The sequence below is a fragment of the Rhinolophus ferrumequinum genome, chromosome 22, assembly GCF_004115265.2.
Source record: "Rhinolophus ferrumequinum isolate MPI-CBG mRhiFer1 chromosome 22, mRhiFer1_v1.p, whole genome shotgun sequence".
Classification (NCBI taxonomy): Eukaryota; Metazoa; Chordata; class Mammalia; order Chiroptera; family Rhinolophidae; genus Rhinolophus; species Rhinolophus ferrumequinum.
In genome coordinates this window covers 19,307,290-19,322,554 of record NC_046305.1, presented here as the reverse complement: position 1 = coordinate 19,322,554, position 15,265 = coordinate 19,307,290, and the positions used below count along the sequence as shown (strand labels likewise).

Genomic DNA, 15,265 nt, shown 5'->3' with positions numbered 1-15,265 from the left:
TCAAGTTTTCAGAGCACTCTTCTGAAGGTGTCAGTGGCTCTCTAAGGGGAGGTTGGGAGTGGGGGTGGGCGCAGTGTATTTGCATCAGGGAAAGGTAGTATAAGCACTTTGAATGAGAGCCCCCAAGGAATTGTTCTTCAAGAGAATCACTATTTTAGGAAATCCTTGAGGGTCAAAGAATTTAGAGCTAAATTTAACCTAGAGGCCCTCAGATCTAACCCTCATATTACAGATGAGATCAAGTGTATTCCTCAAGACTCTTAGTCCTAGACTCCTAATTCCTAGTCCATTGCTCTCCCTAATGTACAATAACATTAAAGTTGTGTGGGAACACAAGATATTCATGGAGGTTAATAAGTATAAGAATGAAAATAAAAATCTCATCACCGCAGAGGCAAATCGCTAAAACATTACACCGGTCTTTTTTTGTCAAAATACATACTTTTAAAATTAGAGTTCTGTTGTTTTATAGCTTTTTTTTTTGTTTTAATATCATACATCCAGACATTGACTTACATACCTAAACCTTCCATGAATGTATCATTTTAAATGCTTATGTAGTACTATTCCATCATATGAATGTGCCACAATATATATGATTAAATCTCTGGTTAGGTAGTTCTTGGTTTTTCAAACAAGCTGCTGTTTATAAATGGAAACAACTCTAGGAGGATGAGGAAACTTTTGGTCACTCACGCAAAAGTTAGAGTTAGTTAAATATCTGTGTGTTCTTTTTGCCACCTAGTTGAGAGCGGCTAGTTGGAGAATGGAGGTTGTGATTTGGCATGAAGTTCAGTAGAGAGAAGAAAGCCAGGGGAGGGGCTAGTGAAGGGCCGTAGTTCTACATGCATCTTATGAAACCCAGAAGAGGAGGGTAGGCGCCGGGGTATGGGGGAAGGTTGCTGAAATGGAGTAACTCAGTATTTTGCATAGGAATGGCCCTTTTTTCTTTCTCTGGTCCACATGACCTTTGGTTCCAGACTTAAGCTATTTTATGAGTTCTGTGGTTCTTCTGCACATATATTTACTAAATATTGGTTAAAAGGCAGGGCACCAGAGCACCACATCCCGTTACTACTTTCCAAGTTCCGACCTAACTAGTTAAAAACATTGGAGCATTACCGTTAGGAGTTGTGGGCTACCTGCCACAACTAATGAGTGTATTTGGTCAGTCTAATGGAAGTGAAAGGGCAGGTATTGATAAGACTTAATGACTCCCGAATGTGGTTAGGAAGAGGCAAGACTACATCAAACAAGACTTAAGGGCTAAAAGCCTCAGAAATGGTGAAATGGGGAGTTTTTGCTGATTTGTGGAGAAACCTGAAACAGGACACCTGAAAACTCGTATTACATTTCAGAGCTTGTGCTGGTGAGAGATAGGGATAACAGATACAATTGTAATTTGTTGATATTCTAAAAGCCCTTATCTTAGCCAGTAGTTTCAGTTGTGGCTTAAAACAGCATATCTACCTGTACTTCTGAATAATAAAAGGGGTAAATTTGCATTTTACATGCTGCTCCTTTAGTTGAAAACAATGATTGTATAGGAGGGGGGGGATACTGTGAACGAGGTTTTAGTTCTGCGACTGATTTACTGTATGACATTGGACAAGGCATTTCACCTCTGGTTTCTAATCTGTAAAAGGATAATTAATACGGGTTTAAATGATTTTTGCAGTTCCTTCTGAACCTAGAGTCTTTATTTCTAAAACAAAACATGACCTCTGCGGTAGAGTTGGCTATACCTTCTCAAATTTGAAAAATTAAGCAAAATGCTGAACGTGTAGATTCATGTAACTTTTAAGTAGAGCATCTTGAAGGTGTCCCTCTATCAACTAAAGAACACATGTCTCAGTTTAATATATGACTGCATCAAAAAAAAAAAATGCAACCACAGTAGGTGACCAAAGGGATAAGTAACTTTCAGGAATTTTGAAAGCCCAGTAGTATTTAGTATATGCTCTCTCAGCATTAAAAAGGTCACCTTGCTAATACATGTTAATTTTGAAAGTTGAATTGACCTTTGGAATTTTAATATCAACCTTTTTTGCTGTGTTTAGAGGTTGGAGCAATCACTGAAGAAACTGAAGCCTGTGATTGGTGGAGTTTGGGTGCTGTCCTCTTTGAACTTCTCACTGGCAAGGTAAGCCGTGACCTGGACATTGAATAAGTGTACCCAGATGCTACCTTGATTTCAAGTGGAGAACATTTAGCCTTTGCCTTTAGTTTTTAGATCAGGGACTAGATAAGAAAACCTTTGGTATACAAAAAAAAAAAAAAAAGGGTAAGTTTATCAAGATACCAGATTTAAAAAAAAATAGGATTGTATTACACTGAGTAAATTGGTGGTTTAAATTCTATTATGTCACAGTGGTAGCACACAGTCAGATATAAGACTAAACATTTTTTTCTCTTCATTTTCTATGATTCCCTTTTAACAGAGTTAAATCTGTAAGTTTCATGTCAGGATATGTTAGAATTCTCTGGATGTTTTAAACATCTTGTCCGAAATCAGAAGGGAATTCTCACTTTAGAAAATTAATGTGGATATTAAAGGTAACATCTTTTTTCTCAATACTGTGAATTTTTCCAGTCTGTTCTAGAGAAAGGACAGACTTTATGCTCTTTGATCAATAACTTGTAAGTAAGATGTTTGAGGTTAATAGACTTTAATAGAGTATCATGCAGATTGTCTCCTGGGAAGAAAATAGAGGAAATCAACAGTCATGTTTTTGTAAGTAGTCACCCACCTTAAACATGTAGATGATACCGAACTCCCAAGATTGGTGTGGAATTAGAAATCACCTCTACATGCAATTAAACCATAAAGTGCTATGCATACATAAAGTATTATTATTAAGAAATTCTAAACTTTGAAGGTTTTTAATACATTAAAAAATTTTGGGGCTATCAAGTCCCTTTTTTGTTTTTATGTCTATTGTTAGCTTTCCTATTAGGAACCATTCTCTTTATAATATAACTTTATAAGAGAAAACGGCTAGTAGCGTAAGTTCGGATGTGCTTTCGCGGATTGCCTTCATTCCAGTTAGAAGTTGTGCAGGCTCAGAGCCCCTCCTTAGGTGGCACTGTGTGGATTACTGCACCTCTGATTAGGAAGGTCCTCGAGCTCTCTGTACTTGCTGTCTGTAAATCCTGTGATAGAACTGAATACGGTGTTACTGGGGGTAAGAAGTATACCTGATTGATTGTTTCAGACTCTGGTTGAATGTCATCCAGCAGGAATAAATACTCACACTACTTTGAACATGCCAGAATGTGTCTCTGAAGAGGCTCGCTCACTCATTCAACAGGTAATTTAATTGACCTATTGGCCAAGTCTGTCAACCATGCAAATTAACCGAGCCCACAGCTCCAACACCTTAAAGAAATTAGTTTTGGGCAAGGAAGACTCACTACTAATTACAAATTCAGACCTAATACTGTATATCTTTTTGGCTTCTGCTATATTATGTAAGTATTGTTGAGGTCAGAGAGAATAGTTAAAGCTTCTTGGTACTAAAATTTCTTTTGTTTTTCGAAAATCCAGGCTAACATTTAGTCAATTCCATATATTTGTGTAGGCAGGTGAGATTTAAGTATTGCTTTCAGCTTGTTTGATGCTGCTCTGTTTTTGTTACATTTTGTAACCACGTATGTATGGCTATTTTCAGTCTTTTAAAAAAAATGTATCAACTTAGGAATGGGCCACTCAAGTTGCTTAGGAGAGAAGTGTGTTAGAAAATCATGCCCAGTTAGATCACTCCTAGCTTCATCCATTGATGGAACTTGGGCATTGGTGTCAATGAATTTCTGGTGGCTTTGAAGAAAGAGACTATTGATTTAAAAAAAAATTAAACCATAAAGTATCACAAAGATAGGCTTGGAACTCTGGTGAGCTTCTTAAATTGATTCCCCACATTTAGAATGCCTTTCTGGTTTTGAATAGTGGGTTTGTGAGTATACACTGAGGGTTGTTACATTGTGGTATGATGGGCTCACAGCAAATCAGTAACTGTCAGGCCTGGGATCCTTATACTTTTGTGAAAAATATAAAGAGAAAGGTTATTTGAAAAAGATCAAGAACTAAAATAATTTTTAGTTTTGTTTAATGAAACATGAATTATTTTTTTAATCATGGAAAACAAATTTAAAAGGGGGGAATATATTAAGAAGAGAATTACCTAGTATTCTCTTGAAGAATGATTTTGATTCCATTCAACAATTATATGGAAGGCATAGTGTTGTAAGCTGTAAGGGTAAGACTTACAAATAACTATATCGCAGATGGATGTGATAAGTAAAGGCTGTCAAAGAGGTTTAAAAAAATACTTTGGCAAGTGAAGATAAGGAGGGGTGATTATTGATGCAGTGGTGGTGGTAGGAGGAAAGTTTTTGTGTAGTGGGCGTTATTTTTGTGTTGCCTTCGACAGATTTTTGGCACGACAGGATTGGATGTGGGGGGAATAGCTAGGTGGAATGAACAACTTCAACAAAGAATGAGTCCGAAAGACTCAATTTGGGAAATCAAAGTTTGGGTTATCTAGAGTGGAGGGATGAATATAGTGATGACTGATAGTAGTGGATAAGTGTGGAAAGATAAGTTGGGATTCTCTCATGGGCTTCTATGGTCATGAACAGCAGGGTAGAGTGATAATATTTAATTGAATACAAAATTGAGACTTGGAATTTTTGTGCAGAAGAGTGAAAGGATCAGAATTGTGCTTCATGAAGATTAATTTTTCCAGATTATGTAAAATATAAAGAAACATAGGTTGGAAATACTGAGATGAGAATACCCTGAGCATTTTGCAGAAGGACTAAGAGATAATACAAAGATATATAAAACATTTTATTCTGATGGGAAAAAGGACAGCCTGTTCATTTGATTTCATCTTACTTATTGTGTTACAAAAAGGTAAATTCAAAGTAATTTGTTTGGTAAATAATTTAAGGAAGGCTAGCAATTTAAGGAAGGCCATGTTTTGTTTCTCTTCCTTAAAGAAGTTGTCATCATCATATAATATTGGGAATAGAATTCCCTGCATTGACTTATGAAAGTCTACCGTTGCTCTCTTTATCAGAAATTACATTGTGAAGGAGTCTAGACTTAAGGTATGTTAAATCCCAAATACAGATACGTGTAGCTTATATAGTAAATCAGCACTCTGTCATTGGCCTGCCTAAGGAAACTACCACTCATGTTGAGGAAACATCATCAGGAAAGGGAAAAGGGGTCTCTTGGCATGATTAGCAATTTGTCATTTTGACTTTTCCTCTTCCACTACCTCACAGGTCGTAGAGGTCATTTTAAAAAAAAATCACAAAATGATTTATATGGACATAATTATTCTGCTTTGGGGAGATTTCCCCCCTCTTTGCTCTGTCAGCTCCTTGCTTGCTTCTTAGATTTCATAATCCCCTTTACCCCGTGGTTCAGTCATCTCAGGCAAATGAATGGTGCTAAAGTAAACGTAGTTACATTTTAAGTGCAATTTTAAAAAAAAGATACATTTTACAAATCCTTAGAGCATGAATGTTTATACTTCACAGTGTACATTTAGTTAATTATGACACAGTTGCTTTGTCAGTTGAAGGATATATGAGAAAAAAAACCTTAAGAACAAATTTCTGTGTCTTTATTGCTCAGCTTCTTAGAAAGGAAGTTGGCAGTGAATATCTTGGATTTGCCACTGGTTGACACATTCTCTTAAGCAGTAGAATTTTTGCATGATCTCTCTTGAGGCCTGCTATGGTATTTAAAATGACAGATTATGCAAGGTCGTCCTGAGTAAAACAGTTATACTTTTGCCTATAGATTTATCCTTGCAAATTTATAGAGGAGTCCCATGAACTAAGTAAAAAATAAAATTTGAACATATATTGGAATTTCATAATGAGGTCATGTTTTAGAAAGAGCTATAGCATATATCTTTTTCAACTGGGGTGGAAAAGCCAGTTGTAACAAAGAAGAAAGAGTTTACATGTTTCCTGCAATATTAAACAAACATGCTATAGTTATAGTTAATTCTTACCAATATTTGATGTTTTAGATTTATATTAAAAGTCTGATGCCTGCCACATTTCAGTCAGTCTGAATTGTCTGATTTTGAAAATGGATTTGATAATTTAGGATAGTCTTAAGATTTTTTGTTTTATAATAGCTTTTCTCCTAGCACATTTTAGCAACTTCTAATAGAAAATTCTTTGAGCAATTAGCTTTAATAAACAGTAACCATTTTGAATGCTAGATACAATAATTTCAAGTGAAAAGACTGTGAACGCAGTCTTTTGAAGTCTGTGCTTCACTCCTCTTGTGGACTTGGTGATATCAAAGTGAAGCAATGGATTCTTGGCATTTGCAGATCACACACTCATGAAGTAGCGTAACATGGTGGTTTAAGAGCATGGATTCTGGAGCCTTAGTGCCTGAATTCAAATTCTGGCTTCCTACTTCCCACTTGTATGATCTTAAACAAGTTGTTTAATTTCGCCGAGTCTCTGTTTTCTCATCTATAAAATAGAAATAATAATTGTAGCTGTTCATAGAGTTGTTGTGAGTTAAATGAATTAATCTATGTTAAGCACTTAGAATAACACACATTAAGTGTCACATAAATGTTTCGTATTATTATTATTGATAGGACAATGTTGAAAGTCCATGACATATAGTAACTTGTAGTTTGACGAAGCATATAGTTGAATTGTAGGGCTGCTAACATAAGAGTGAGGCAACTGCTGATGATACAGGTTGGAAAGCCTCAACAAGTAATAGACGGGAACGTAATAGGAAGAAAGCAATTGATATTTTTCATACAAGTGATTGAATGAATGAATCATGAATGAAAGAAAAAGTAGAAATAAAGGAAAAAAGAGCAGAAATAGAAGTTGTGGTGTAATTTGAATAGTGGAATTTCCTATATGTATAGAACCATTAATGTAAAGAAATCATTTTAAATATTTCAGTTGCAGTTGGCTAAATTCTGTAGGTAAAAATATTTGCTATGGGAATATTCTCAGATTTGAATGGTATAGTCATTTGAGGAAGTTGGCAAATTCTCTCCTCAAAAAAGGAAATTATAAAGTTAGAATTGGCAGAAACAACCATCTCAGTGTTCTGGAAATTGATCAGAGGGGTACAACAATCTGAAAAGTGTTTATGCTTGAAAAACAGTGGAACTTTAGGAAAGAACAGTGCGACTCTGCGGTATTCTTGCCTGGGCTGATCCCATTCTCTCTTCCCTGCTTGGTCAGGTATGAGGGTTCTGCCATATTGGGGCAGGCCATGGGGACCAACCTCGAGGCTGTGCAGGTGCGTAGGAGCAGGGAGAGGGCCCAGTGGAAAGTGAAAACCAGGGCATAGTTGAGAGTGGCCTCAATTTTGGTTGTGTTCTCCAACCCATTAGCAAAGGATGGAAGCTTTAGTGGCTGAGGGATTTGGTTTTTTTTGCCCCTCAATCCCCCTCGCCCCTACCTTCTTCCCCTTGGGCAACCATCAGCTTGTTCTCTATATCTGTGGGTCTGTCTCTATTTTATTTCTTTCTTTTGATTTTTTAGATTCCACATATAAGTGAAATCATAATGGTATTTGTCTTTCTTTGTCTAGCTTATTTTGCTTAGTATAACACCCTCTAGGTCCATCCATATTGTTGTAAATGGCAAGATTTCATTCTTTTTATTGCTGAGTAATATTCCAGTGTGTATGTGTATATGCCACATTTTTTAAAAAATCCGTGTATCTATCAATGTACACCTTTCATATCTTGGCTCTTGTAAGTAATGCAAGGACTATAGGGGTGCATATATCATTTGAAATTTGTGTTTTTGTTTTCTGTGGATAAGTACCCAAAAGTGGAATTGCTGTCTTGTATGGAAGTTCTATTTTTAATTTTTTTGAGGAATCTCCATATTACTGTTTTCCACAGTGGTTGCGTTAATTTACAATCCCACCAACAGTATATGGGGGTTCCTTTTTCTCCACATCCTTGCCAGCACTTGTTATTTGTTGATTTATTGATGATAGCTACTCTGACAGGTATGAGGTGACATTTCATTATGGTTTTGATTTGCATTTCCCTGATGATTAGTGATGTTGAGCATCTTTTCATATATCTGTTGGCCATCTATATGTCCTCTTGGGAGAAATGTCTATTTAGTTGCCCTGCCCTTTTTTAAATTGGATTGTTTGATTTTTTGGTGTTAAGTTACATGAATTCCTTATGTATTTTGGATATGAACCCCTTATCTAATGTATCATTTGTGACTATCTTCTCCCATTCAGTAGGTTGTCTTTTTGTTTTGTTGATGGTTTCCTCCTATGTGCAAAAACTTTTTAGTTTGATGTAGTGTTCCATTTGTTTATGTTTTCTTTTGTTGCTCTTGTCCGAGGAAACATATCCCAAAAGACATCGTTAACAGCACTGTCAAAGAGTTTACTGCCTATGTTTTCTTCTAGGAACTGTATGGTTTCAGGTCTTACATTTAAGTCTGTAATCCATTTTGAGTTTACCTTTGGTGTAAGAAAGTGGTCCAGTTTCATTTTTTTTGTATGTATCTGTCCAGTTTTGCCAACACCACTTATTGAAGAGATTGTCTTCACCCCATTGTATATCCTTACCTCCTTTGTTGTATTTGGATGCAGCCTCTTTTCAGTCACTGGTTGACCAGTAGGCTTGGAAGCCAAGGTTAAAAACAAAAACAAGAAATAAAATGGGCAGATATTAATAGCTGCTTGTTACAATGGGATGGGGGAAGCAAATTTACAGATTTAGCTTAAACAAGATACTAAGCAAAGGACAAACCATCTAACAGCAATGATAAAGTCTTTGTGGAAAGAAAATCAGACTCCAGAGTTGCTAAAACATATTCTCTAAAATGTCCCTTTTTCTGCAAAATAGAAGATACACACAGAAACAAAAAAGTATGACCCATATACAGGGGAAAAAGCAGTCTATAGAAATTGTCTCTAAGTGTCCCCACATTTTGAATTTAACAAAGACTTCAAAGTGGTTATTATAAATATGTTCAGAGACCTAAAATAAACCATGTTTAAAGAATTAAAGGAAAGTATGACAATAATGAATCTACAAATAGAGATTCTCCATAAGGAGATAGAAATTATATTTTTAAAAAAGAACTAAATAGAAATTCTCAAGTTGAAAAATACAGTAATTGAAATGAAGACTTCACTAGGGGAAACAAATTCATTAGAATATCTCAACAGCAAATTTGAGATAGGTGAAGGAAGCATCAATGAACTTGAAAATAGAATAATAGAAATTTTCCAGTCTGAAAAACAGACTAAAAAATTTGAAGAGAAATGAACAGGACTATAGTGACCCGTAAGACAATATTAAATATATCAGTGTACATACAGTGGGAGTCCCAGAAGGAGAGGAAAGTAAAAACTTTTTGAAGAAATAATGGCTGAAAGTGTCCTAAATTTGATGAAAAAAACATTGATATGCATCTCAGAAACTCAGTGGACCCTAAGTAGGAATATACAAAGAGATCCATACGTAGCCATATTGTAGTCAACTCACTGAAAGACAAAGAAAAATTTTACAAGCAGCAAAAGAAAAACAATTCATATACAAGGAAACGTTAACATTAATGTCAGACTTCTCATTGAAAACAATGCAAGACAGTGTTAACTAGACTTATTGTGGTGATCATTTCACAGTATATACAAACATCAAATCATTATGTTGTACACTTGAAACTAATAAAATGTAGTATATCAATTATACCTCAATGAAAAAGGGAAAAAATGGAAGACAGTGAAACAACATGTTCAAAGTGCTGAAAGGAAATAACTGTCAACAAGAATTTCTATATCCAGCAAATTCATCCTTCAAAAACAAAAATGAAATTCCTAACTAAAGACAGAAAATCAATTGCTAACAGACCTGCCTTTGAAGAAATAATACAGGAAATTCTTCAGACTGAAAGGAAAGACAAACCATGCAAACAGTAAGAGAGCAGGAGTGGCTATATCAAATACCAGACAAATAGATATCAAAACAAGAGACTTACTAGAGACTAAGACAGATGTTTCATAATGATAAAATGGTCAATACATAGGTAGACATAACAAGTATAGGTACATGCTCTAATAACAGCCTCATAACATATGAAGCAAAATCTGGCTGACCTGAAGGGAAAAACAGGCAATTCAATAATAATACATGGAGGCTTCAGTACCCCATTTTTGATAATTGATATGTAATCAGCAAGAATATCAAGAAGACTCAAACAGCATCAAACATCTCTAACGGACATATATAGAACACTCCACACAATGATTGCTGGTTACATTCTTATGGTATGTGCATGGAACATTCTCCAATATAGACCATGTGATATGTTATAAAACAAGTTTCAATATTTAAAAGGAATTGAAATCATACAACGTAATTTAATTAGAAGTCATCAATAGAAAGAGATCTGGTGAGTCCACAAATATTTGGAAATGAAACAACACACTTCTAAATAACCTATGCATCAAAGAAGAAATCCCAAGAGAAGCTAGAAAATGTTTTTAATGAAATGAAAACAAATACACATTATATCACAATTTATAAGATGCAGCTAAATCAGTTCTTAAGGAAAATTTATGGCTTTAAACACCTATATCAGAAAAGAAGAAAAGTCACAAATAAAAATCTCACTTTGGACCTTAAGAAACTAGAGAATGAAACTATAAAAAGCAAAGCAAAATAAATTTAAAGCAAGCAGAAGAAAGGAAGAGAAATCAATGAAATACAAAAGAGAAAAATCAAGGTAACTAAAAGTTGGTTCTTTGAAAAGATGAGCAAGATTGGGAAATCTTTGGGTGACTCCAAAATGTATATGAAAAGGCAAGGGACCTAGAATGTTCAAAACAATTTTGAAAGAGAACAAAATTGGAGAACTTACACTACCTGATTTCCACACTCAGTATAAAGCCACAATAATTACTTAATTACTGTGTTATTAGAGCAAAGATAAGCATACAACTCAATGGATTGAAATTGATAGTCCAGAAATAAACCCATACACTTATGGTCAATTGATTTTTAATAAAGATGCCAAGATAATTGGGTGGTGAAAAAGTCTTTTCAACAAATGGTGCTGGGAAAATAAATATTCACATGTTATCAAACCAAATGAACTAAGACCCTTACTTTGTACCATATGTAAAAATTAACTCAAAATAGCTCATAGACCTATGGGAGCTAAAACTATAAAAATTGTAGAAGGAAACATAGGAGAAAATCTTTATGACCTTGGGTTAGGCAAGCAGTTATTAGATATTACACCAAAAAGAAAAAAATTGATAATGTGGGCTTCATTAAAATTAAAAACTTTTACACTTCAGGACATTAGTAAGAACATGAAAAGACAAGCCACAGACTGGGAGAAAATATTTGCAAATCATGTAACTGATAAAGGACTTGTATTCAGAATGTATAATGAACTCTTATAACTCAACAAACAGACCACTTATAAAAATGGCAGATTCACCGAGGAAGCTAAGAAGGACATGAAAAGATCATTAATCATTAGGGAATACAAATTAAAGCCATAATATGATACCACCAATACCCACTAGAAAGGCTATAATAAAAAAGATAGACAGTATCAAGTGTTGGTAAGGATGTAGAGAAACTGGAACCCTCATACACTGCTGGTGGGAATGTAAAATGGCACAGCTACTTTAGAAAAGTTTGGCAGTTTCTTTAAAAGCTAAACATAAGCTTATCACATGACTCAGCAGTTCCACTCCTAGGAATGTCCAGAAGAGAAATGAAAACATCTGTATGTCCACACAAAGATATATATGCAAATGTTAAAAACAACTTTATTCATTCTAGCTTCAACCAGAAAAGTCCACACGTCTATTGTCTGGTGAATAGATTCAGAAAATGTGTTATATCCAAACAGTGGAATGCTGTTCAGAAATAAACAGGAATGGATTGTTGATACCTGCTATAACATGCATGAATCTTAAAAACATTGTGTGAAGTGAAAGAAAGCAGCTGCAAAATACAACATATTTTATGATTCCATTGACATAAGATATCCAGAAAGGGCAAGTTTAAGAGACAGAAAGCAGATCAGTGGTTGCCTAGGATTGGGATGGAAGTGAGGATTAACTGCAAACAGCACAGGAAACTTTAGGGTGATCAAAGTATTCTAAAACTGCATAGTGGTAATGGTTGCACAACTCTTTAAATTTACTAAGAATCATTGAATTGTACGTTTACAATAGGTGAATTTTATGCTATATAAATTATCCCTCAAAAATTTGAGAATATATGTATGTCTCAAGACACATTCTTCCAGCACACCCAGAGTCTGCTATAATCGTATATGACTCCTTCTGTTTTCCCACACTCAACAATTCTGTTGCATACAATATAATATTACTAACTTATTTTATATATGATTCTTAATAGTGAGGAAGTCAAAACACTTTTTAGTCAGTGGATCTAATTATTCCACATTGGGTCAGCTATTTCAAAAAAAACAATTTTGGAATAAAAATTGGCTAATTCAGACTCTGGTAAAGTTTAGTCCCAGTGCATATATAATTTACTAGGGGCTGAAAGACTTACTGAGTCTCCCAAATTCTCTAGTCACCCAGCAGCTAGAGTGATGTTAGACATACTCCCTTTCGAGGAAACAGAGTCAGTTGGCTTTTAAGTCCATTTGTCACTGAGTTTAATTTAGACGTTCTCTCCTTTCATACATGTTTTATTTTCCTTTGATTTGCTTATTGGATTCCTGTTAGTCACTAAATCCTCTTTTTTAGCTCTTGCAGTTCAACCCTGTGGAGCGTCTTGGTGCCGGAGTTGCCGGTGTTGAAGATATCAAATCTCATCCATTTTTTACCCCTGTGGACTGGGCAGAACTGACGAGATGAACGTAATGCAGGGCTACCTGCACACATTCTGATCTTGTCTGGGACAGGCGTCTCCAGCACACAGGCGCCTCTGCCGCCCAGTCACTTGTGGAGCCCAGAGCCCTGGGATCACGACGTTTAGAGGAAACGGGGGAAGAAAAGGCTGAACAAGACAATTCTTCTACAATTAGTGTCTGGACAAGATCCTGGCTACATTCGCAAGGGGCTGTTATGTACAAACCTTTAACCAAGATGTGATGTTTATTTTATCTGCATTTAATGTCACAGATGAGTTGTAAACTCAACTGAAAGAAGAATGCCCTTCAAGAACTTCCTCTGATAGGGAACTCCAAGTGTAGAATTAAATGGTACTTGAAAGGAGGACCTTGACATGGCAGCTAACCATGCTTTCTGCTAACCAAGATTGGTATATATGATCAAATTAATATTTGTTGGATAATATACTACAAGTGCTTCATGAATAATATGATCTATGGATCTTAAAAAAGTGAGGGAAAAAGAATGCACATCATGCCTGATAGGAAATGTGTACCATGAAGCCATATAATTAATGGATGTTGAATGTGGACCCAAATCGTTTCATACTGTCAGAAGTCCACATGAGAAGAAAACGCTTCATGATGCCTACTTAGTAATTGGTTGGTTGAGACTGCTTACAGAAGGGTTCATAAGCACACTCACTCTGTCACTCTCTTCAACCGTATTTTTCGACTTCCTAAACCTTTTGCCTATTCGCTCATATTCTGTTCCTCCTACCCCTACTAAAACATATGCAACAAGAAAGGGAAAGGAGTATTTATTTTCCCAAATTGTGTCAACTTGATAAGGATTAAGAAATCATGATGTAAAATAAACGTGGCAAAAATTCAAATCTCTCCTTCATTTAATTCTTGAAGTTGTTTTTGTTTGTTTTGTTTTTAGTAGAAAAGCCTCTCTTCCTTTCATTTTTGAATGTTAGCAATTTCTGCTGCTTCTTATGCTCGACTTCATTTTAGATTTTTATCTTGACATGCTAAGAACCAAAGGAGCTCATCTAAATGGAATTGAACGGCAATCCTATTTTATTACCTATAACGATGGGATTTCCAGATCTGACCTTCTAATCTACTTGACAATGTATAGAAAGAGTATGGGTATTTACCTATCTCCAACATTTGTATTTGTTATTTCTTTGTGTTGCTAAGATAGCTCCTGTAATCATGCATTGTTTACAACAATTTACAATTATTTTTAAAGTGTTCATGTCTGTTTTTTTTAACTTTCTGCAAAGAAGAAATATAAGTCACTATTTCCAAGTTAGATGCCACCAGAAATAATGAAAGCTTCCTGTGTGTTTTCCTCCTTCGTATTTTTGAGCTGTGTGAGAGCCCATCCGTACTCCAAGGCTTCCATCTGCCATCGGCTAGGTCCTCCCGTCCAATTCAGTGGAAGCAGAAAATGCGTTAGTGAAACAAAGGAAATGTGCAAGCATTTTTTCTTTTCCTCTTATCCTACTCCCCCTTTTTCCTTTTTGGTCCCCTTATAACCTGAACCCCAGCTGAAGGGCTGTGACAACACCAGGATGGGGAGCAGGTCACCAGGATCATAGCTCAGTCAAGATGACATCACTCCCTGGAACTGGATTTCAACTTACCAGCCCCCTGGCCTCATAACAGGAACACATGCAGGTGAGGCAGAAGAATGACTTCCTGTGTAGGACTGGTAGGAAATCTGCAAGTACTTAGAACCAGCCGTTAAAGCGCTTCCTTCCAGAAGTGCCCTGTGACACCAAAGTAGGACTTCACAACTAAGGTGAAGCTCCCAGCCCTACCACGTGATTTTGGTCCCATGGATTCAGAGAACAGCAATGTCAACAGATGGTTGCTGTGTCAATGAGTTGACACAATTCCATTGCTTCGATTTCTCTCTGTATTTTTGATTGGAACTTGTGCTTCGTGTAAATGCATCATTCATAATCATGGTGGACATGAATTATTTTAGTAATGTTAAGCCATATTTAGGCCAGGAGCAGAAACCTTATCTTAAAAGCCATCTCGTCTTGATCCTTTCTTGCTTTATCTCCTAGGGGCCTGTGATCAGCGGACCTGGGTGGGCCTGGGTGGTCCGGACAGCGACCTGGGACCAGGGAGTGGAGTTGGAGGACTTGGTCATGTCCTGAAACCCTTTGTCAACGAAAACCCCCTGAAGCATTGAAGGGGAAACTGCCCCGTTTACCCCCCTTATAAAACTCTATACCACTCCTTGCTCGGAGAGGTTATGGTCTTTTCTAGCATGACCTCCCGCAGCTGAAACACGCCAAATAAATTCTAATAGACCAATCTTGGTCTCCCACGACTCATTCCTCTGACCGTGCCTAATAAG

General features: G+C 36.1%; 1 protein-coding gene across 7 annotated transcripts in view; it reads left to right on the top strand.

Annotated features, from left to right (window-relative positions):
- RPS6KC1 (ribosomal protein S6 kinase C1) overlaps positions 1–14,935 on the top strand; it is a 138,366-nt gene extending 123,431 nt beyond the window's left edge. For 6 of the 7 annotated variants that reach the window (XM_033093397.1, XM_033093396.1, XM_033093402.1 and 3 more), the window contains 3 exons: positions 2,061–2,143; positions 3,216–3,311; positions 12,794–14,935. In XM_033093397.1, the coding sequence (XP_032949288.1) occupies positions 2,061–2,143; positions 3,216–3,311; positions 12,794–12,904 (290 nt within the window). In that variant the 3' untranslated portion in view covers positions 12,905–14,935. The remainder of the gene's footprint in view (positions 1–2,060; positions 2,144–3,215; positions 3,312–12,793) is intronic. The other variant, XM_033093398.1, reaches the window with a different exon arrangement.
- The last annotated feature ends 330 nt before the right edge of the window (positions 14,936–15,265 follow it).